The 23,579-nt window shown below is 42.3% G+C and overlaps 1 protein-coding gene across 4 annotated transcripts in view; it reads right to left on the minus strand.

The window, feature by feature from the left end:
* GNPTAB (N-acetylglucosamine-1-phosphate transferase subunits alpha and beta) overlaps nucleotides 1-23,579 on the minus strand; it is a 60,858-nt gene that overhangs the window by 18,318 nt on the left and 18,961 nt on the right. For 3 of the 4 annotated variants that reach the window (XM_081127982.1, XM_081127983.1, XM_081127984.1), the window contains 10 exons: nucleotides 17,866-17,985; nucleotides 16,763-16,804; nucleotides 15,355-15,560; nucleotides 12,096-12,160; nucleotides 11,693-11,827; nucleotides 4,472-4,633; nucleotides 3,918-4,097; nucleotides 3,532-3,702; nucleotides 1,864-1,987; nucleotides 579-782 (listed from right to left, as the gene is read on the minus strand). In XM_081127982.1, coding sequence (XP_080984108.1) covers nucleotides 579-782; nucleotides 1,864-1,987; nucleotides 3,532-3,702; nucleotides 3,918-4,097; nucleotides 4,472-4,633; nucleotides 11,693-11,827; nucleotides 12,096-12,160; nucleotides 15,355-15,560; nucleotides 16,763-16,804; nucleotides 17,866-17,985 — 1,409 coding nt within the window. Of the gene's footprint in view, nucleotides 1-578; nucleotides 783-1,863; nucleotides 1,988-3,531; nucleotides 3,703-3,917; nucleotides 4,098-4,471; nucleotides 4,634-11,692; nucleotides 11,828-12,095; nucleotides 12,161-15,354; nucleotides 15,561-16,715; nucleotides 16,805-17,865; nucleotides 17,986-23,579 lie in introns of those variants that run through there. The other variant, XM_081127985.1, reaches the window with a different exon arrangement.

The raw sequence follows: 23,579 nt of genomic DNA on the forward strand, positions 1-23,579 counted from the left end.
ACAGTGACTCTAAACGGGCTTCAAAATCATGGGAAATTCTAACACAGGAGCTACTGGTATGGGGCTCGTTTTACTCGGTGAAGCCGCCACAGTCATCAACATGGAGTGACGCTGAGTCTGACTCACTACCGAGAGGGGGCACCATTCTGATGGCAAATTCCAATGATCGACTTCCACCTTTCTGTCCATGTGAACAAATACAACTGTCTGCCAAAACCACGTCTGTTAATGAGCTACCAACAAGATCCAGTATCAGAACTGTCCTTATATAATAAATTATTGCTCTTATTTCCAAATTAAGCCATCACCACATAAAGTCAACTAAGCTAAATCAGCTTAGTAAAAAAAAAGAAAGAAATGAGACTGGAATGACAAAAGAAGAGACGCAGCTTTAGTATTCACTGTTCTCTAAAGATCTGTGTCCTCTTATTTTTAACTTACTAGGATGGACACAGGGCTGGGAAAGGGATACGCAGAGAATAATTACTTTAAATCACAACAATGAGCCCAAATGCTCTCTACCCGCCAAGGACTTTTACCCCCTTATTCTCAATAGATGGTAATGACAATAAATGTACCTTGCCCACAGTCGCCAGCATCAAACCCGCAGGACAAGACATTGCAGGCCTGGTCACAGAACTTGTCGGCGAGCCAGGAGTTGGCACACCCCTGATTACAGTAAGAGACACTGTTGATTCCTCCTCCAAACTGCCAGGGCTGCACAGCTCCCAAACCCCCGGTGCCCCCGCCTGCTGCGCCGTAGCGGCTCCCTGCACTGTTTCCTGTAGAGAGAGGAGGAAAACAGAACCTTGAAAAAAAGACAGCTCCTTATTTCTTCATAGGGTTTTCAAGACTGACACATGAGTCTCAGTTCACCCTGTTCCTTAGCAGAATAGTTCATGCAGCTAAGAAGAAAATAAACAGAAGAGGGGGCATCACCCGACAGTGGGCTGGGCACTTACTAAGTGTGGCCCCTGGAAGCACGGACCTGGCACCGTCTCAAGGGGGCACGTGTAGGCGTGGATGGAGGAGCATGGGACAGGGAGAGATTATTCCAAACAGTGATGGTCAGAACTACCCAAATATGTCCTAAAGGAGGTGCTACCCTCACTGTCAAGTGTGAATGTCCTATCAGGGGCTGAGCTACTGGACTCCACAGACCCACTCTGCACATCTGCGTTCTCACTGGATTTTTCAAAAGTGCCTCTGAAAGATCTGAGTGAAACACAGCTTGAAGTCTTGTTTCCTCCAATACCGGACACTTTTCCAAGTCTGCTTCCTCACATGGACCTCGGGATACTATCTGTGCAAACACGCTCTCCCTCTCAGGCAGCTAGGGAATTAAGGTGGGTAATGAATGTTTCCCACATTTAAATTCTTTATAAACTGAAAGGCAATAAATAAAAGTAAAAAAAATGTTACCGACTAGGCCAAATATAAGCATGTAGGAAAGGAAGAAGAGATGCTGAGGAGAAAAGACACGTATTTCTTTTGCATATTTGTCACTTGCCAACCTACAGACATCTGCTGCTGGAACCCACCAGCTGGGAGCTCCTATGAGAGCCAGTCAGAGTTGTGCTTGCTCTTGAGCTTACATAATGAAGGGTAGTCCTGTTTTTCACATTTTCCATAATAAGAAAAGGCATTTTCAAGTGCACGGCGAATGTGGGAAAATGCCCTCAACACTGGATAATATATGAATCCAGTGGGTCACAGGAGGACATTCGTCATCACCTCCAGAGAGTCTATGGATTACTGATTATTTTAATACATGAAAATGTTTAATTCACTGTGTGTTCAGTAATGATTAGGAATGAAAATCTTCCATATACAGCAGCAAATTACACTTGAGCACATCCCTACCCGAGCAATCGCCACCATCCCAATCGCAGGCTGAGTTATTGCAAGCCTTGTCACAATAGCCATCCTTAATCCAGGAACCCGGGCAGCCCTCGGCACAGTTCGGCACAGGCCATGTCAAATAAACCTACAAAAACAAAACAAAACAGAGAACACCAAATAGTTTCTGTTTCCTCTCAAATTAGAATTCTTAAAAAATAAAAATTAAGCCTCTAGGAAAGGTGAATATTTTCCACAGGCTGACTGCATTCATGGGGCATATTTTGCTTTAAGTTTTTCTGCACCTGAAGTCACTTCCCAAGTTCTGCTCTTCTGATGATTCTTACTGAGCACATTTACTCTGCCCATTACTCGAGGAAAGAGACAAGGACTCGTTGTGGCCTAGTTTCTCACACTGTGATCTTATAATACATTTTGAAATAAAACAGCAACATGTCAGACTTAACTGCGAGTACAAATGCATGTCAAAGTAGGTGGAAGGTATTCCACAAGAGTCACTGCTCTTCTGTGACAACTATTACTAACTCCTGAGTGTATTTGTGCCTAACCTTGTATCATGGCTGAGAAAAAGAGCAGATGAACTCTAAATGTCCTTCTCTGCCAACCTAATTTCTGTGACAAACTAACCAGCTCAGCAATCTGAGCTCCAAGATCACCTGATTTCACAATGAGTGACACAGTACGTGGTGATTTCTTCAGCTAAAATCATTAAAAAGATAGGCTCCGCTTTTAAAGTCTGCCTGCCACTGCACATCCCATCTGTGTGGATTCTAATGAACTTCTACCTGTTCTTCAATGTTCATCTCAATTCAAATGGGGGTTGTTCCCTGTTCCTATCCATTTCACCCTCCTGTGCGCCCACTGCTCAGCACCAGGGCACACCTGCCAGCATGGAAATCACTGTATAGTCACTGATTTTGTGTGTCTTCCCTGTCAAGCCACAGCTCAACTTTGCAGCTCTACAAGCTAACACAGGGGAGACCACTGAACAGGGGCACAGGACAGTAAGCACACAGGGGTGGGCACAGGACAGTGAGCACACTGGGGTGGCATAAACCACAACAGAAAAAGGAGCCGGGTGCATTTAGCACTTACAGTTGCGGAGTTTTATCACAACCTGTGTTGGTAAGTCTCCAGTTTATCAAGGAATCCTTCTAACAACACTACTGGGTATTCCTATTTTCCCCACTAGGTGTCAGACTGGAAACACAAAGGTCAGGTCAGTGTCCAGGACCGTCCTAAATAACAGGTTGGCTCCTGGGTCTGTGCTCATAACCACTTCTCCATCCTGCCTCTCAAAGCCAGAGTGAGACCAGCTTCGATGAAACTTTATCCACCTCTAAGCAGAAAACTGAAGTGCCTTTCTATGTTGGTCGCTTTGCTGACACTGTAACTGCTTTTGTTTCATAGTGATTTTGCTTTTCTGGCTGTGGTTGTAGTAGAACATTTAGAGGGTCAGGAAAAAAGAGTGGGTCCTGGGTGTCCAAAAATGTAGGCAAGCGAAAAACGACTGGGTGTTTTCTTTCTCCCAAACAGCTAACTCCTCTGAGCTCAGCACTCAAAATGCTTATTTGATCAAATCTGAGCAGAGCAGTATATACAATGATTCCTGACTTCCCACTGATTACTTCCAAGTGACTCCCAAGGTATCCCTTCCTCTTAGGGACTCACCTTCTGACCTTTGGAGTGACTATAAAAGTCATCTGGCCAGACATCCTTCCCAAACATGACGTCATCATTCAGGTAAATAAACTTCTGGGACAGCCCCTCGATGCGATGGATGTGACTTTCAATCGCTGGTGAACTAAAGGTAGGCAAGTGGCTCAAATTTCGAAAAACATCCTTTTAAAAGAAAAACAAACAAACAAAAAACAAGAGAGAAAGAAGGTGGATGAGTATTTTTTGTTTCCGTTTTGGTTTTGGAAGGAAGGCAGGCAACTGGAAGAATTAAAGGAAGGTAGAAATGGATGTGAGGAGGGTGAAGGGTATGAAGTCAGGGAAAAGGGAAAGAGAGGGGAAGAAAACCCCAGCCTGGTGATACAGGGGAAGCCGGGTACCTGATGAGTTACTATGGTCACCCGAGGATTATCAAGGTTCAGCCAAGACGGAATCTGCCCATTGGTGACGATGAAAATGTTCCGAACCCACGGCGCGTGCCTCTCAATAGATCGCAGCGAGTACCTCAGCTCCTCGTTGTCCTCAAAGCGGCTGGCGGAGACGTCTTCATCCTGCTTAGCCTGGGGGACGTCAGTGCGTGAAGGGGGGGCGGGACCTGCCCTGAGGTCCCCTCCCCTCCTCTCTGCCTGCCCTCTGCTCAGGGTGCTCTGCAGGCCAGTGAGACCCAGTCTTACTTCAAACATTATGAAAACTGCAGAAAGACTCAGCGGAGTTACACCACCACAGATACACAGCATTTCTTTAACGCACTTTTCAGAAAAGTTTCTTGCACCCGATTCTAGGTCACTTCAGTTACTATTAACCAATGGCAGTGACTGCGGACTAGATAAGTTCCGATCAACTCAAGTCCTCTTCCTTCTTCTAACACAGCGAGTTAAAGTTCTCTAACCGCCTAAAGGGATTCGGGTTTTGGAAGAATCTCTGCATCCCTTACCTGGCTGATGGCACTCAGATCCCACAGTAAATACGCAGGACTTATGGTCAGTTCTTTCCCCTCAATGGTCATGTTCTTCTTAGTCTGTTTATTCAATTCTTGGAAATCTCTGGGGTTGTTCAGTTTTAGGAGAGCTACACTGGCCTCTGAGTACAGGTGCAACTGTAAGATAACAACAGGGTTACTTAACAGTGGAAAAGTGGAGCCCTAAATGAGGAACGCCCTGAAATTCCCTGTTTGATCTTTAAACTCTAAGTATATATATAAAACATAGACTATCTACTATATATAGTATACATATAAATACATATTATATATATTAAAAGATTAAAAGTTCCATATGTGTGTATATATTACACATATATAATATATATATTTCACATATATTTCACATATATTTCATAAATATATATAATATATATATATTTCATATATATATATGAAATAGCAAGCCAATATCACCAAAAAAGAAAACCTAAACAGGCCAGACACTTTTCCCAAATGAATGGGACGGACTAGAAATTAAGAACAAGACGGAGTGGCAGGGGCCGTGGTGACGGGGCCATCTCAGGCCCCGTTTGAAAGCTGCAGTCACTACCTAATGCCACCCAGCACTTCCAGATCTCCCAAGAGGCCATGAAATTTCCCAATTTCCTCTTTTAAAATTATTTAAAATTTTCAAATTACAGTTGACACTCAATAGAAATCTCCCAGTTTTCAATGCTGGCTCAAATGCTTCTGATTGTCATACATTCCAACACAACACATTTGGTCACCAGTTTGTGACCCTTGTTCTAGAATATGACCAATCTGCTTACTCTGGGGAAAAGCCCTGCAATGTAACCTCACTGGAATTGGTGGGTAGCACATCTGCTAGCAGGGCATCCACATGGCTTTTGTGCCCCACACCTAAGACGAGTGTCTTTGGCAGAGCTGACATACTTTCAAAAGCACGTTTGGAGGCAAAGCGTTTGAAATAATCATCAAATCTAAGAGGGAACGTCATAAGAGCAACACGTTTTCTAAGCAGGCTTCCCCACCTCCACCTGAGTCCACACTACCCTTGATCTGTTTATGTTCTAAGCCTTTATCACACAATTTCCTATGAAAAGGGCCTTTCACAACTTAAGAAGGTGGGGAGAGGACTGAAAACCACTAATTGAGGACAGCAAAATCCTTCTGCTGAACTGTCTTCTAATAGAGCCCAAGGACTTCTTTTCTAATTTAGAAAACAGAAGCAAACACAAATTATGATGGGTTCAGACTAAGCTCTTGTATTTGTGACATGACTATACTTAGCTCACCTTTCAAAGGTTCCTGAGTTTATGTAGGCCCAAAAACTAGAGGTTAGAGATAGAATTTTATTTGTATCTTTTCCTCTTTTTATTACGTAGGCCATTAACTCTTACTGGAAACTGTGTGTGTGTGTGTGTGAGTGTGAGTGTGTGTGTGTACGTGCTTGCATGTGTATTGTCTTCCTAACTAATTACTTTCTTCACCTTGGCAGTGCCTAGCATACACTAAGTACTCACTGAAGGTCAGCTCTCACTGCTGCCACCATCCTGCCTCAGTGTGGGGGGCAGATGGGATGCAGGCCAGGCAGAGAGAACATTCTTCTATCTGGGTCTCACTACCTACCCGAGGCATCTGCTGCTCCTTCTCTACCTCCCACCATGGCTCCCACAGCACCTCTGGGGCTCCCTAGAGTGTAAAAATCACTACCCTAGAATAAATAGATATAGCACTTTTGTATGCTAATTTAAAATTTATTGGAAACATATCCTTATCTTAATCTCTTCTTCCAAACTGCTTTCGTCCTGGAAAATTACTTTGAAATTTCACTGACATTTTCCTAAGGTAACTACACAATAATTGGAAGACAGATGAAAAGTGAAGAGCATAAGGGAATATTTATTTGTGCATTAAAAAGATTTCCTGCCACTGTAACCAACCAAGTTTTGAATAGTGAGAAAGAGTGGGAAGAAAGTATCGTGTGTTAGCCACCAGGTGGCTCTCCAACCTTGGACACCTTAATGACTTTTCTGGAAAAGAGACAGAAGGTGGTAAGGAAAGGTGGTTGTAATGAGTGCCAAAGGCTGGAGTTCTCAGCTTGTGCAACTGCAGGCAACTGCCTCCATTTATAGCTTCTTCCTTGAAATTATAAGTTTACTGAAATTCTTTAATTCATCTGTTTCTCAAAGAAAGAACAACTAGACACCTACCTGCCAACCCACAAAGGACGTGTTAGCATGACTGAGAAATAAAGCTCTGCTAGCTTTAAGCCACTGACACTTCTGGATGTTTGTTATTGTGGCATTATCGAGAATGATGTGATTCATACACTAATATGATAGGACATGGTTAGGGGACAAACAAGCCAGCTAATACACCTGAAAAACAAGTTAGCTCCTCCTAGAGATTTGACAACTCAAACCTACTGGGTCTTAATATGTCTTGGCGGTTTTCTAAAACTTAAGTCAATTCTAAAGTTGCTTGTTTAATCTACTTACGTATGTATTTTAGAAATAAAACCAAAAGAAAGGGTGCCATGCTCTAAGAGAGCAGGTAGATAAGAGAGTTGCAGGGAAATCACTAAAAGAAGGGGCATTGATATGATATTGCTACAATTTATTTTGAGTCCAGCCAGGCATAGCTCAGCAGTTGAGCATCGACCTAGGATCCAGGAGATCGTGGTTCGATTCCAGGTCAGGGCACATGCCCAGGTTGTGGGCTCGATTCCCAGTCGGGGGCATGAAGGAGGCAGCTGATCAATGACTCCTCTCTCATCGTTGATGCTTCTATCTCTCTCTCTCTCCCTCTCCCTTCCTCTCTCTGAAATCAATAAAGATATATTTTAAAAAAACAAAACAAAACAAAACACAATTTATTTTGACCTTGGACATGCCCTGAACAGAGGTCTGCAAGTGCAAAGTCCAGACAGGACAGTATGCTGTTCCCACACTGCCCACACTGTCCTTCCTGCTGAAACAAATGACTCAGTCAACCCTCAAGGATCCCGTGAAGCCTCTTTCTCTCTGAAAATGTACCCCATGTCTCTGATCCACACAGACCTCTCCTGTCTCTACATTCCAAGTCTCTACTATTCTTCTCTATACCTAACCCTGTCCTGTCTTGTTTTGCTACTTGAACACTTAATTTGCAAATATACTGCCTTTTCAAAAAGAGATTATAACTAGCTTGAAGACAGACCCATGTCCTCCACTTCTTTTGCACACCAACTCAGCAACCACTATCAGGGAATTAAACCAAATGCGAGAATGCACTCAAGAGCTTTGGGAAGATTTTCCAACTGCTCTAACATGTTAAAGAAGTGAACAAAAACAAAAAAAAAACACCCACAATAAATGACATGTCTAAAAACACAGAATGATTTAGAGCTAAAAATAAAGACAAATAAACAATCTTTCTCAAAAGGTGAATTCCGTGTCCACCACATGCAAAAAACTCTACAGATAAATTAGGGGTAATCAGATCATAAAAGAACTCACCTAAAGGAATCTCGAAGATTGTTTGATTTATAAGACTATAGTCCACAGCAAAGTTTTTATGAATTCAAATCTGTTATCTGGCAAAAGAAACCACTTTCTTCAAGCCCCACCTCCCCTCCTGGGGGTGTGGGGGTGAAGATTCTGGTTTTGCTCTAAACAGAATAATAAAGCCCAAGTGATGCTGCATGAACACGACCACGGTGGATAAACCTAGTGATTCCTGTGAACAATGATACTGCTGACCATTTCCCTTTATCGTCCAAGATACCGTATGTGCTGGGTGGTTTAGTCACAGCCTTTCTTCCTGCACCTCTTCAACAAGCATTTCCTGAGTGGCCCCCTACATGCCAGGCCCCAAAATAACCACTAGGGGTACAAAGGTGAATAGGCAGCACCTGTCCTGAGGCGCTCACAGCCCAGGAAGGGGTCTCTGGGGCAGAACAGAACAGAACAGAGCTCTAGATGGCAAAGGCCTCCTGGAGGAGCTGGGAGGGCAAAATGGTTCCGCTGCTCAGGCCCTAAGTCCGATGTCTAACGGCCCTTTTCTCGCACACGCCACAGAGCACCTCCAAGGAAATGCACCCCAGGCTGAGCTCTGTTTCCTTCCTTAAAAAGCTGGCTTCTCCCACTGAAGCTCCCAATGTGGTTAATGCCATCACTCCTGTTTGCTCTAAAAACATCTACTTCCCCTTTTGTTTTTCCTTCCCTCTCCCCCAGCTAATAAGTCACCAGGTCATTTTTGGGGCTCTCTCAGATGTTTCTGGAACCATCCTCAGAACTGTACCACCGACAAGGCACTTGCTGAACCCAAATGTCTTGTTGGGTTTGGGCAGCAGTGGCTGAACTGGTTTTCCTGCCTCCAAACTAGTCAAGTCTAATCTCTATCTGTTACCCCTTCCCCTGCTGTGCTTCTTAGAAAGGGGTCCTCCTCCTAAAGATGCTCCCTGCCTCCAAAGTTAAGTCCAGGCCTCCTACCAGGAGATCTGTCTCAGTATGACCTCCATCTATCTTCCCAGTCCGAACACCAGCAAAAGCCCAGCCTGGGCTCTGGCCCCAGGAACAACTGTCCCAATTCTCTGCAAACACCATGGATTTGCAAGCCTCCAGCCTTTTGCTCAGGCTGTTCCCTGGTATTGGAATGGTCTTTCCTATTCCCTTCTCTGCTGAGAGAATGGCTGCTCCATTCAGGGCCCAGGTAAAATGCTTCCTATTCTGCAAAGCCTCCCTTGCCCACAGTGCACCTAAAGCCCAGGTGTTCTCAGCACTTTCTATAAACACATTTGGAAGTGATCAAACCTAAAAGTTATTTAAGTGCCTTTATTCACTCAGTTATCCTTAGCACAGTCCCGGGCACCCAGCAGGCATTTGATAAACACTCCCTAAATGGACTAGGAACCCAATGATAGAAAACTTCATTCTGAGGGTACTCATAATAAAACCAGGAAGCAGAACCCAAAGAAAGAGAGTCACTTGAAACACTGGGCTACAGTGCTGACACAGACCTTCTGTTCTTACTCTTTCTCATTTTCTCTCTAGGCCCCCAAAAGTCCGAATGCCTGAAGTTGATCACAGGTGTTGTCATGAACACGACCTGCACAGAATGCTATGGATAATTCACTTGACCCTCCAGAGGGGTGCTGGCTCCACACAGACAAGTCTGGGAATCCCAATAAATCTCCAAATGGGCGAATGAACAGCGGAGGGTGGTATCATCATGCACGGGGGCTCCTGGTGCTTCCTGTCCGATCAAGCTGCTGCCCGGCCCTACCTCCACCTGCATCCGCTACTCCACACCACCCAAAAGGAGTCTGCTGAAGGGTCGACCGCTGCTTGGACTGACATCCTTCAGCCACACACACCCGTGCACCGGCAGACCCACTGGTGAGGCAGCAGGCAAAGAGGCGTGGGCTAGTCAACCCTGAGCGGAAAACAGAGAAGTGTCACTGTTTCCTTTAGGAATTTATTATAGTTGAAATGATATAAATAGAATCAAGAATGCCATTCCTTCTGCATAAGGAATTTGAGCTGATAATCAAAAGTACAGATATGCCTGTGTCTATAATTCTAGAACCAATAGCTAGGAAGCTAAGAAGCCAAATAAACATGGCCGAAATCAATGTTAATCTATGGTGTGTGTTTTTGTTGTTCTTGTTTTAAATATATCTTTACTGACTTCAGAGAGAGTTGAAACATCAATGATGAGAAAGTCGTCATTGATCAGCTGCCTCCTACACGCCTCCTACTGGAGAATTGAGCCCAAAGCCAGGCATGTGCCCTGACTGGGAATCCGACCGGGAATCGAACCACAATCTCTTGGATCCTAAATTGATGCTCAACCACTGAGCCACGCCCAGCCGGGCTAATCTATGGTTTTTATCTACCCAAATAAGTACCAAAAACAACTCAGGGGAAGGAGGAACATAATATCTATTTTAAAATAAGTGCAGATTAAAAAATAATTCAACCCTAATCTAGCTAGGCACTACCATATGTCCAGGTACCATAAAAACAGTTATGGAGGAAAATATGAAAGAAACCCCCACATAAATATTATTCATATCAAAATCATTTATAAAGATAGTACGATGTATCTTAAAACAGTTAAGCAACACTTATTGGGGAAAAGAAACAAGTTGGGGGTAAGAATATAAAAAATATGGTCAAGCCCAGCCGGGTGTGGCTCGGTGGTTAAGCGTCGGCCCAGGAACCATGCAGTCACGGTTCAACACAGTTCAGTTCCTGGTGACGGGACATTTCTGGGTTGCGGGCTCAATCCCCAGCAGGGAGCATAGAGGCAGCCGCACGATGATGTTTCTCTCTCATCGATGTTTCTAGCTCTATCCCTCTCCCTTCTCTCTCTAAAAATCAATAAAAGCATATTAAAAAAAAATTGGTCAAGACAGGTACTACGTAAGAACCTAATCACTGCTCTCCCCCACCACCTCCAGCTCCATCCTTCACCTCCAAATTGTTCAATGACATTAACAGGAACAAGAAATAAGAATCAATACGCTAAACAAAGCGGCAGAGCTTAAAGAACATTTCTTGGTAATATCAAGAAAACAAATTCTGAGCCAAGAACTTCATGCCCTCTGTTCTAAGAGAAGAGACACCCACGTTTTACACCCTGGAATGTTTCTGACAGACAGCAGGCATCTTGACATAAGGTCAAGTGGAAAGTACACCCACGTGGACTATGCCCTAAATCAACGAACAAACGGCTCTAAAAACATAAATGTTAATGAAAAGGCATGTCACAGGACGGCCTCCCGAGTTGATTCTAACAAATGGCATCACTGGTCAAGTGTGAGGAGTTAATAAGTATAAATCCCGAATACATTAATGGCTCATTTAACTACTTAATGAAGGGAGGTGTCACATTATGAAATGTTCCAAATATCTGAAGCACGCTCCCGTTGAGTGAATACAGCACCTGGCACCTAGTAGCAGCTCATTTGTTAAACAAAGATCCTGCTTCTACCTGAGAGATCAGCAAACCAAATAAGACTTACGATTTTCCCCAAATTAAAAGTAAGGACTGAGGGTCTCCTATAAACAAAGGGCTGTCTTCATGATAACATACTGTGGCAGAAGAAAGACCCTCTTTGGTTCTTATGACTGTCAGCTACCCTAGGAACGAAATGGACCAAAAGAGGAGTCCTGAGTTAAATGAGATGCTTTTTACTGGGTGCTCTATTGTCTAGGCTCTTACCAGTTTGATTTTAGAAGAGAGATTTTCTGGCAATTTTGCTTTTAGTTGATTTGTTTCCTTGAATGTTGGTGGAAACCCACTCAGGAAGGCCAAATCTTGTAGTAGCACTAGGCCAGGGACTTCTTTATCTGTTGTCTAAAATAAGCGGGGGGAAAAACACAACTCACTTTCCATATCACAAGGCTGGTGCAATCTTACAGCTGAGAAAACCAGCAAAGATCTATTGTATCATAAAAGCTTCAAAGTAAGAATTAAGATCACTTAAATCACCATTCATTAATACTAGCTAGCTAGCCTAAGAGAAAAGGTAAACATTAAAAAGCCTCTCAAAGTAAAACAGCTTTATTATTCATACTTGTATTCTAGTCTACTGTAAGAACAAAATTAATTTAAAATAACATACCAAATAGCCCCTCCAAACTGTCTGTTTGCTGTTTCCCTTAAACATTTCAGCATGGGCATCTTCAACTACAATAAAGAATACAATAAACAAGCCTATATTTAATGAATACTTAACTATAATGTCTGGCAGGACACTGTACAAAACATTTGGAGAGCTGTTAAAATAGCATGATACATGGTCTCAAAAAAAGGTAGTTAGGGGGGACAAGACCCATCCCACAAAAGGGGAACAATGTAATGCAGTGCGTAATTATTACTAAATTTTGCAATACTTAAGGAGAGATTCATACGGGCAGCAGAGATGTGGACATGATAATCTGACAGAGATCCCAGCTGTAGGAGCAAACAGAAGGGGGCTCCTGAAAGCCAGGCCAGCGGTATTTAGATGAACAGTAGGGACATACTGTAGAACCTCGAGTTTCTCAAGAGTCACAACAGATTCAGGGAGTGCTGAACAGAGCAGATTAAGGGAGGGGGGAATGACACAGCCCAAGTGGGAGAGATCTGTAACGTGATGGGGACAAATGAGATCAGCAAATGTGCTGCCAACACTCGGGATCATGGAAAACAGGAGAGAGGTCAGAGGGTGTAATTCTGATCTTCAAAATGGGCACAGAAAGCCAGTTCAGCAAATTACCACCTGGCAAGATGGATGTCAATCCTGGATAAGTCTCAAATGTGCCACACAAATACAGCTGGTGAGCACTGAAGAAAAAAAAAAAAAGCCTCTGCAATATACTGTTTATCTTTAAAGGAAAAACTGTGGGTATGGATTCACTATGAGTAAGTTTATCAAGGGCATAACTCTCTCTGTCTGTCTCTCACCACTGATATGGTGGGTTCTACATATAGACACTGTATACATATTTCCACGTAACCTCAGCAAGTTTGCTACCAACATCTCATGCCATTTTTATGGATGTTACGGAAATATACCGGCTAGATCTCACATTGGGTGGGTTGTAACCAATTCTGACTGCAGAGTGTGAAATTACCAAACCACAATCAACCTGGAGACAGGTCTTAGAGGTTTTGCCATAGGTTCTATCTTGCTCAACAATCCATTAAGGTTTGGAAGATACAGAAGATGTGCTTGTGAAATATGTGAATTTCCATAAAGCCGACAGAAAAGCTATCATCCTAGGTAACAGGCTAAGGGTTCCCCCAGTTTTTACTATTTGGAACAATGAGTCCAATCAAGCAAAATAAAATCTCCTGCAAACAAAGGTAAGATCTTTAACCTGGCACCAAAAAACCATCCACACAATCATAAATTAAAAGAGGTATTGGAACATTAGCACATAAAAGCTTTTTTAAAAAGATTTGGGCCTGGTCGGGCGTGGCTCAGCAATTGAGCATCGACCTAGGATCCAGGAGATCAAGGTTCGATTCCCGGTCAGGGCACATGCCTGGGCTTCGGGGTCGATTCCTAGTAGGGGGTGTGCAGGAGGCAGCCAATCTATGACAACTCTCATCATTGATGTTTCTATCTCTCTCTCTCTCTCTCTCTCCCTCTCCCTCCCTTTCTCTGAAATCACTAAAGATATATTTAAAAAAAAAGAAAGACTTGGGAGTTTTAGCTGACAGTGACTTCAGTATGAGTCATCAATGTGCTATGGCCATACAGAATTTCCATCGCCATTTTGTGCTGTTGAATAGAAGAGCACTTAGAATAAAAGTTCCAGCCACAGTGGCCTCCCTACTCTTCTTCAAACAGGGCAGACACCTCTGCCTCAGAGCCTTTGCACTGGCAACTCCACTTACCTGATTCACTCCCTGCGCATCTTCAAATTTTCACTCAAAAATCACCTTCTTGGTGAGTCTGTCCTATCACCTAATTTCCCCTGCTCAACTTTTCACAACATGTATCCTCTGCAAACAATATAATTTATTTATAGGTTGTATTTATTGTCTATCTCTTTCTACCAAAATGTAGACTCGGTGAGAGCAGATATTTTTGTCCACCTGCTCACTGCTACATCTTCAGCACTGAGAACAACCACTACCTGGCACACAGTATGCACTCAATAAACATCCGTTAAATGAACAGTTTGCAGACTGAGCCACACTGAAATAGAATGTTCAATTCCAGCTGACACACTCTGGAAGTAACAGATACTAAAGCTCATTCTGAGAAGGGCAAACTAGGATACAGGCCAGCAACTAGGGCACAGGCCAGCCCCTACGACACAGCTAAAGAAACAAGAATGCAAAGAAATGTCATGCGGAAAAAGGATCACAATAGTTCTACAGGATCCGAGGGTTACAAGTTAACCAGTGTGAGAAAGCCATGAAGCTCTTTGTAATTCCTAGTAAACGGCAATGTAGTCCAGAGGTATCATGAACTGTCACAGAGGAAATTCACCTCCTACACATGAAAGGGGATAAGCATGACCCTCTGCTGAGGAGACCCAGGGCCAGGCCACAGGGCTGGATTGTGTGACCACTGAAGACTGCCCAAACGACAGTCTAGGACACAGTGAGGAGCAAAAATGACACACTTGAGAAGAAAAAGAAAAGTCCATAGATCTTGGTGACTAACTAGAGAAAAGTTAAGTGAGATAAATGCAACGTCAAATATGGCTACAAATTGTTTAATCTCAATCAGGGGTTGCCAGTCCACAGTCAAATTCTAGCCTCTGCCCTGTTTGGATGGCCCCAAGCTAAGAACAGTTTCTACATTTTAAAAAGGTTAAATGATGAACTCTTATATAAATACCTACACAACCATGAGTCATGTTGGCTCTGGCCCACAAAACCTAAAATATTTACTATCTGGTCCTTTAAGAAAGGATCTGGTGATCCCTGACCGGGATAACTGAGGGTGGTAAAGAGTGTGTTTGTGGCCCACTAAGTGTAAACTCCATGAAGGCAGGAATGTGTCTTTTTTGTTCTCCGCTGTTTCCCTGTAACCCAGAACCACCACCAACTGCAGAAAACAACCTTGCTGAGTAGTTAAGTGGTTAAAAAAAAAAGGCTTCAGGGTAACTGAGAGACAAGGGAGTGAGGTAAATGTGAGAGCATCAGGTTAAAGGTCCTGTGACCTTAAGCACAGAAAGCAAGTGATCACACAGAGTAAAACACAGGCAATCTCCCTCTTGAGGTTAGGGCTGATACACAATGGCAGCTCTTTTGCTTTTCTTTCCGTTTCTTTAAAACCGGATTTCTTTAAAACTGCATCATTTCTGTCCCATTGAGAATTTTTAAATTCAAACACCTAATTATAACATGACTTTAAAGTACCCACAAGAAGACCTTACCATTCTTAGTACTATCGAAAACGACAACTGAAACATTAGTCGAAGGGTTTTTTGGTTTTGCAACATTGAATATGTCGCTGGCAGAATGAAAAGAAGGGTAGAGAGATGGTAGGTCCTTCAGTGTGACGTTGGTCGGCAGGGCAGGGTCCAGGACAAGCATTGGCACCTTAATGCAGTGTGTCAGCAAACATTCCAGCTGCTTCTCACTGGAAAAAACACAACAACATGCTCAGAGCAACATTCCTGAAAAATCAATCAATGCTAAAACGCTGTCGGTACTACTAAATTTTCCAGACATTTGTCTAATAACCTATTAAAAATCATATTTTAATAAATAAGGAATTTTATCTCAAGAATATAAAACTTATTCGTTAGCAAGTATGACATATAAAATCATTAAACAAGTGTAAATCTAAAGATAGAGCTTTCAAATTTCTATTAACAAAATATAATTGCCACCAAAATTTACTAACTCGAAGTGGCACTAAAAAAAGGCATTTCTTTACTGTCATTTTAAAGATTATTCATGCCCTAATCGGCTTTGCTCAGTGGTTAGAGCATCGGCCTGCAGACTGAAGGGTCCTGGGTTTGATTCTGGCCAAGGGCACATTCCGTAGAAATCTGTGAGTTTGTTCTTTTCATTTTCCTCTCAACCCTTCTGTAATGTTGCATCACTACTTTAAATAATTTAAAAGGCATTTAAAAATAATGGTATTAACAGCAGAATATACAAATAAATATAAATAATTAACATAAACAGACAATTCAGGAGGTACTTCTGGATCTCAAAATTGCTCAGGATCATTTTTCTGAGTAACTCCTTTATTTTAAGTCTAGTGGTTAAGTGGGTAAGTGATCGTTAACAGAGATTTCCACTTCTCAGCGAGACAGTCTTGTTTTAAGGATCTAAGTCAGGCATGATTCAAATCAAGACAGGTAGTAAGTCTGTTTCTGTCATTCCCTGCCCAGTCCTCAAATATAACATACAACGCTGACAGCTTTTAAAGGTAAGGAAATATATATTAAGTATATAATTTTAAAATGGACATAAATGAAAACACGGTGTATAAGTTAGAGTTTAAGTGGACCAAGAGAACAGTACACCAAGGATTAATGGGAATGACAGAGAAGAAAAACCTTTCTAACCCTTCCAAGAAGTGATAAGCTTTGGTTAGTTTGCTACAACCCAAATAACCAGAGTTCTTAATCAACCACGTTTTTGGTACTGCAACATTTCCCATCTAATGAATTCATATAATTTGGTGTCAAAAACTAGCCGAAGAGGTACTGAAGAGGAGCAGAAGAGTTAATACAAAATATTGTGTTCCCAACAAAAACATGTGAGAACCTGGAAGTCTCACCCCAGCCCTTCCATTTGTATTCCTGAGAGGAGAATCGGACTGCTTACCTCTTCTTAGTTGGTTCCGTTGTGTTCCTCCCAAGGGTTTCTCTAATGAAAGCAAATACATTTTGTTACACATGCATGGACTAGTGCCAGCTCTACACGTAAGATTTCACTTCCAACATCCATCTTCTTGGTTATCCCAGTGGAACTAACCAGCAGGTTAGGAAGTACTATAATGCTTGTAACATTTAAGGTACATTATACATTATTCATTTCAGTGAAATCTGATCAACAAATATTATCATGTACCTTCCACAGTAACCACGACAGTTGACTTAAAATATAAGCTTTTACGATTTACTAGTAAAACGTGGTACCAGGTGGTAAAACCGTTTTCATGCACTGGGAAGGCCTTACATTGTTCTGACACTGGGAGAAAGAGACTGTTTGTTGCAGTATAACCTGGCCAATGACCTGCAACTGGGGTGCACCCAGAACATTCACAAAGTGAATGGAGAAGTTCTCAGTAAACACTCCTGAGGAACCAGAGGGGAAGTCACATCAGCCAGGTCCCTTGCAGTGAAGGCTCTAAGAAGCCCACTGCACCTTTCCCAGATAAAGTAAATGATCGAAATTCCATATTAAAAAAACATTACCAAAGTTTCTAGTTCCATAGTGTCCTAATTGATATTAAAGGGGAATATACTTTGTGCTGCCTTTATTAAATGGAAAAAAAAGTCAAATCTGTAGGCCTGTTTTATTTTTCAAGGGATTAACCCATCTTACTGTATAGCTATTTTACATAATAAAACTTTACTTCTTGAGGATTCCTGGGACTCAGGCTGAGTGAGCAGGAAGCTAGAGCTCCTCCACCTTTAGGCTCCTCCACCTTCAGGCTCCTCAGAGACCAAGGCCATCGCTGGAACACCACGGTCTAAAATGGCCATCTAACGAAGTGAGGCCAGGACCTCACCAAAATGGCCGAGTCCTCTTTAGGAACCAAGAAACAGGGGTGGGACACATGGCTGTCAAGATGTTGCAATGGCATGGATCTGAGATGCAGTTTTGCTTGGGTAGCTCTGTGAAGTTAACCTCGCCCTCTGAGCTGTACTGTTCCCGGCACCTGTAGAACCTTTTGTGCTTTGTGTTTCGAGTCTCGCTTTTACCTCATTGCTCTCTGCTCCTCTTCCATCTGCTCCCGGACTTGCTGCAGTTCCTTCAGGAGTTCAAGGTCGGTGCCATTCACCCAGGTGTACACCACGTCGATCGGCATGGGCAGGCAGAGCCTAGGGGAGATCCACAAGTCCTCCAGCTCACATGCACTTTCCCAATATACTTGGGAATGAAAGTATGAAGGGTTTCAACTTAGAGGCTATGAACACACCAACGAGGAGGTAATTCCGCCATGGGATACATCACAGAACTGCAAGTTTCAAACTGGAGCCGAGAGCTAATATATGCTGAGAACCTTGTTTATGCAGTTTGTGTACTTGACGCCATTCGCACCAATCATCCTCACGGCCACCTTGCATAGAGGCTGCTATCGCTCCACATGTAAGATTGGGGGGCATCGCACATGCTCACAGTAAACTGCTAAGTTCTCAGTTTAGCAAAAGTTGGTACACAAATGCAGCCAAACATAGAAAAAAATTAGAAGCTTAAAATGACCCAAAAGAGAGTTATCGAGCAGTCCAGAATTAAGACAGCTCTGTACAGTGCTGCAGCCCTCCTGCTCCTTGCGGCCCCCAAGCCCTAGAATGTTCCTCCCCTAAATGTAAGCTCCAAGAAGGCAGGAAACTTCTGTTTTATTCTCTGAAGTATCCAACCGATGAGAAGAGTGCCTGGCACATAGTGCAGTATGTACTTGCTGAATGAGTCAGTGATTTCTGTGAGACACTAGCACAAAACTTCCCAAACCTGCTCGGGTTTTTCCTTACTATCTTATCCTCAGATAAGGAGTCAGGCAGACTTTTAATTCTTTGTTGTTGTTCTTTTGTTCTTTGTTTGTGGGGGTTTTTTTGGCTTTTAACTCCTGAGTATACTGTCTAAGCTCATCTTAGTGTTTTTTTTTTCAGGCTGTACCCATTAAAAGCTTTCTTCCCCTTTCTTTCATCAACTTACCCAAATCCTACCCATCTTTCAGGGTCTGCTCTGGACCTACGACACAGGAGTTTACATTCACATAGGACATATACTTTGGATGGTTCTGTGTCTAATTTGGCCTTTTTCAAGTAATTGTATGGTACAGTTTTTTTCCCCTTTTCTGTTATTTTTTTTTTTTAGGCCCAGGACCAAAGTTTACCCTCCTTTTGTCTTCCTCACAGGCCAGGCACAGGTTAAGGCCCATAGCAGTACAAAGGGCTCCAACGCCCAACCAAAACGCCATGTCTCTGCCTGTGGCTACAATCATATCATGCAGTGCAGGGTTAATTATCTCATGGAAAAATAAACGTGGTTTGGTGGGTAAATCTCTCTTATGATAAAAGGATGAAAAACAGAAGTGACAGCCACTTTTAGCTTAAAAGAAGCAGGTAAGATGAGGAGAGGAGTGTCTACCCACTCATTGAATAAGTATTTATTGAGCATCTAGTATGTGCTAGGCACTGTTCTAGATGCTGGGGATCCAGCAGTAAACAAATAAAAACTCCAATCTGTGCTTTCATGGAGCTTACATTCTAGAAGTAAAGACGGGAAATAAACCAAATATAGTCGGATGATGTTAAGTGTTATTATGGAGAAAACAAAGCAGGAAATGGGGAAACGATGTGTGCCTATGAGGGAGGTCCATGCCAAACGGAGAAATCGGCAACAGCCTCACTGTAAGGTGGCGGCCTCACTGTAAGGTGGCGTTTCAGCAAAGATGTGATGTGAGGAGCAAGCCCTGTGGGTAAATGGGGGGAAGAATGGTCCAGAGAAAGGGAACACCCTGTGCAAGTGCCCTGGGGCAGACATCTATCTGGCAAGGTCAGAGGCCAGTGTGGCAGAGATGATGGGAACAAGGGGAAGAACAGTAGAGGAGGTGGGGCTGACCAGGTACCAGGGGACCCAGAGCTTCCTGGGGAAAATGAGGAACCTCCTCACACTCAGGCACAGGTGAGCGCTAGCATCTATCATCCTTCTAGAGGATCACCACTGCCTGCAAAGTAAAATCTAAACTCCGACACAATCTGCACCCTGTGCTCCAGGCACTCCAGCTGTGTGCCCTTACCACAGGATAAGACGTGGCCAGCTTTCGTGCCTTTGAAAGTGCTTCCCCTCTGCCTAGAATATCCTTTCTTTCGTGCTTCTTTCGACCACTTCCTCCCCAATCGCCCTCTTCCCACTCCTCCCAGGGAAGGTACTGCTTAGCGCGCAGCTCCCGCTGTGCTTTGTACACTAAGGAATCCTTAGCACAGTGTGGGATGTTTTCTATGCGTGTCTAACTTCCACTAGATGGAGTCTCTCCAGGGCTGAAACGTTATCAGGCATTCTGTGCCCTGCCTCATTATTTCCTCTTTCCTTTATCTTCAGGCTCTCCCCTCCTCCTACCACAGTGGTGTGTAAAAGCTTTCTCATGTAGGTTTTTTCTGCATTTATCTATATCGATGGTTCTCAAATGTTAAAGGTATCACACTTACCTGTAGGACGTGTAGAACAGATTACTGGGTTCCATCCCCAGAATTTCTAACTCTTTCTGTCTGGACTGGGGCCCCAGAATGTGCATTTCTAACAAGCTCCCAGGTATTGCCAATGATGCTGGTCTGAAAAGTCACTTTGAAAACTGCTGGTTTAAATGTAGGTTATAGTTCACATTTTTAAGTTAAAAATAAAAGCTTCCCCCACTAAGATGTCAGTTCCATATGAGTTCAATGAGTTCCTTTAATTCACCATTACATGCCTAGGAACAGTGCCTGGTACCTGAATGGGGTTTAATATATACTTGTTAACTAACTATTAGTTCATTCCCTCAGCATATACACTGGTCTTTTCCATTTTAAAAAATGCCTCCCATTACCTTCATGTAGATTACTCAAGGTCATCTCACTCTCAACTTCTCAGGTGCATAGACTGAAAATTAATTTTAAAAAAACTGCTTAAGTGAGCCCAGCCGGGCGTGGCTCAGCGGTTAAGCGTTGACCTAGGATCCAGGCGATTGGGGTTCGATTCCCGGTCAGGGCACATGCCCAGGTTGCGGGCTGCAGCCGATCAATGACTCTCTCATCATTGATGTTTCTGTCTCTCTCTCCCTCTCCTTTCCTTTCTCTGATATCAATAGAGATATATTTTTTAAAAAAACACACAAAAAAAACTGCTTAAGTGATATAATTTTAAAAAAGAAAAAGAATTGCCCATTCCAAAGCTTTCCTGTAAAAATTAATATCTGCTATTAAAGATTTTTTAATAGAATCAAGAGATAACCACACATGTTGGATTGAGGAAAACAATGTTAAGTACATAAAGCATTTACGTACTGGTTTTTCTAATAAGGCTGTGTTGTAAGATCAATTTAATTCTTTGGTATTAAACTAACAAACCTAAGGAGACCATGTGATCTGCTCTGGGTCAGTGAGTCAACTGTTTCCCCATTAGACATGGTCACAGTACATGTGAGTCTTTCGTTCTAACCATGAGACCACTATCTTGGTTTCCAGATGAGAAGGAAGTCTTTGGCTTACTTACACTGAAGACTGTATAAGTCACCTATGACTCAAAACCAAAGCTGTGGTGAGAGTCACACAACTTTTATTTTAACCCGTTTAGCTTAAATGAATAAAAAGGGACTTGGTCCTATATTCTATAAAGTAGGTAAGAAAACTTAGAACTTAAACAGTACCTCAGGACCAAAGAGTTGGGAGAGATTTTATACGTAATCTAATACCTACAATTTAGAGAAGAAAAAATTGAGCCCCAAATTGATGTAATGTCTCACAATTAGTAGCAGTACATAATGTATATATTCGCCTGTTACTGACATACAGAATGGGATTTTTTCCCCCCCAATCAGGGCAAACAACATTAAAAAGACTTATAGAGAAAGTAGCAAAACAATGAAACTTCCTATAAACATTACGGTATTCTAAAATATATTAGAATATGTGATACGCTATATATGATCAATTTACCTGTCATCATCAAAATTAGGCAATTTTGAAATATCCCTGCATAAAAATCAAACAATATTTTAATGCAATCAAAAAGTAGGAAAATAAATATATAACACACACTCACACAAAAAAAATTCTTCAGAAAGAGAACACGAGTGTTTGCTTAAAACTGCTGACCTCGGTATTTGGACTTTCTAAGCTAGTTTTCCTTTTAAAGGTTGGGAAGCCCTCGGGGCAGGGATTTATATAGCTGTACCATCTACACCTGGCATGGCATAAGGCACAGTAGGTTGACCAGGTACTCAATGAATGGTTGAGTAAGAAAAAAGACAACCCATGTGAACTTTCCTCAGAAAACTCAGTGTTACTAAAACGAAAATTGGAAAAGCAAGGAAATTGTATTTCATTAAGGATTCATTAGTGCAATAGTCCTCAAAGTGTGGTCATCAGACCAGTAGCTTCTGTATCATCAGTGGACATGTTACAAATGAAAATTCTCTGAACCCCTCTGAGCCCTACAGACTCAAGACACCTCTGGGGGTGGGGAGAAACTTTCTCCAGCTTTCCATGGGATCCTGGTGCATCCTAAAGTTTGAGAACTGCTACATTAAGGAAATGGTTCTCAAACTTTAGTCTCCAGACCCTTCACCCTCTAAAAAATTATTAAATCTCTCAAAAAACTTTTGTTTATAGGTTGTAACTATGTGCACACCTGCCATATTTAAAAGTAAAATATGTTTTAAAATATTAATCCATTTTAAAACAACATAAACCACTTCACATGTTAACTATTTGTACGAATAACTTTAAAAAAAATATATGTCTTTGTTGATTTCGGAGAGAGAAAGGGAGAGGGGGAGAGAGACAGAAACATCAATGATGAGAGAGTCATTGATTGGCTGCTTCCTGCACCCCCACCCCCCCACTGGGGACTGTGCCCATAACCCAGGCATGTGCCCTGAACGGGAATCAAACAGCAATCTCCAGGTCAATGCTCAACCGCTGAGCAATGCCGGCCGGGCATGAATAATTTTTTTAATGAAAATAACAATATTTCCCAAAACAAACAAATTGAGAAGAGAGGCACTGTTTTACATTTCTGCAAATATCTTTAGTGATTTAGCAGAAGCAAGCAAGCACCTCAAATCTCCTGTATTCAGTCTGCCTCCCTTATGCTGTTTTGGTTGAAGTGTATGAAAAAAACCCAGGCTGACACAGCTATGAAGTTGGAAAGAGGAGTATTTCAATAGCCTTTTCAGATAATAGTGGATATTCTTCTTTGCTACTACACCAAGTGGTAGTTTCTTGAAAATTAGTTGCAATGTGGAATCTGAAACATATTAATGAATTTTTTGTGCTTTTCATTAAAATCCACTGGTCTTTCTTGCACTCTGAATGGCTCTTTCACCCATCCAAGAGTCTGTAACATCAATGTATTGGTCATCTACAGAATAATAGCATACTGAGTTACGCAGATCTGCTGAATGGTGACACATTTCCTTAATTTTCTTATATTAACAAATGTGATTTTTTGGATAATGCCACAAATCTAATCAGAGAAGCCTACAATATTATGAAGGTGATAAGCTCACAGTGGTGGAAACAAGTTTCCCAAAATTCTAATTTTCACTTGAAAGCCTGAGCTTTGTCATTGGCAACAAATACTATGACTTGTTTTCCTTCGAGAGAGAGGATCACTTTGTTCACTGTCAAGAAAACCCCTGCCAGATAACCAAGTCTGGGTGATATACCAGAATTTGTCCTTTCAAGTTTTAAAGTGTTCCCTGAAACAAAAG

Source organism: Miniopterus schreibersii, assembly GCF_964146895.1.
Source record: "Miniopterus schreibersii genome assembly, chromosome: 2".
Lineage (NCBI taxonomy): Eukaryota > Metazoa > Chordata > Mammalia > Chiroptera > Miniopteridae > Miniopterus > Miniopterus schreibersii.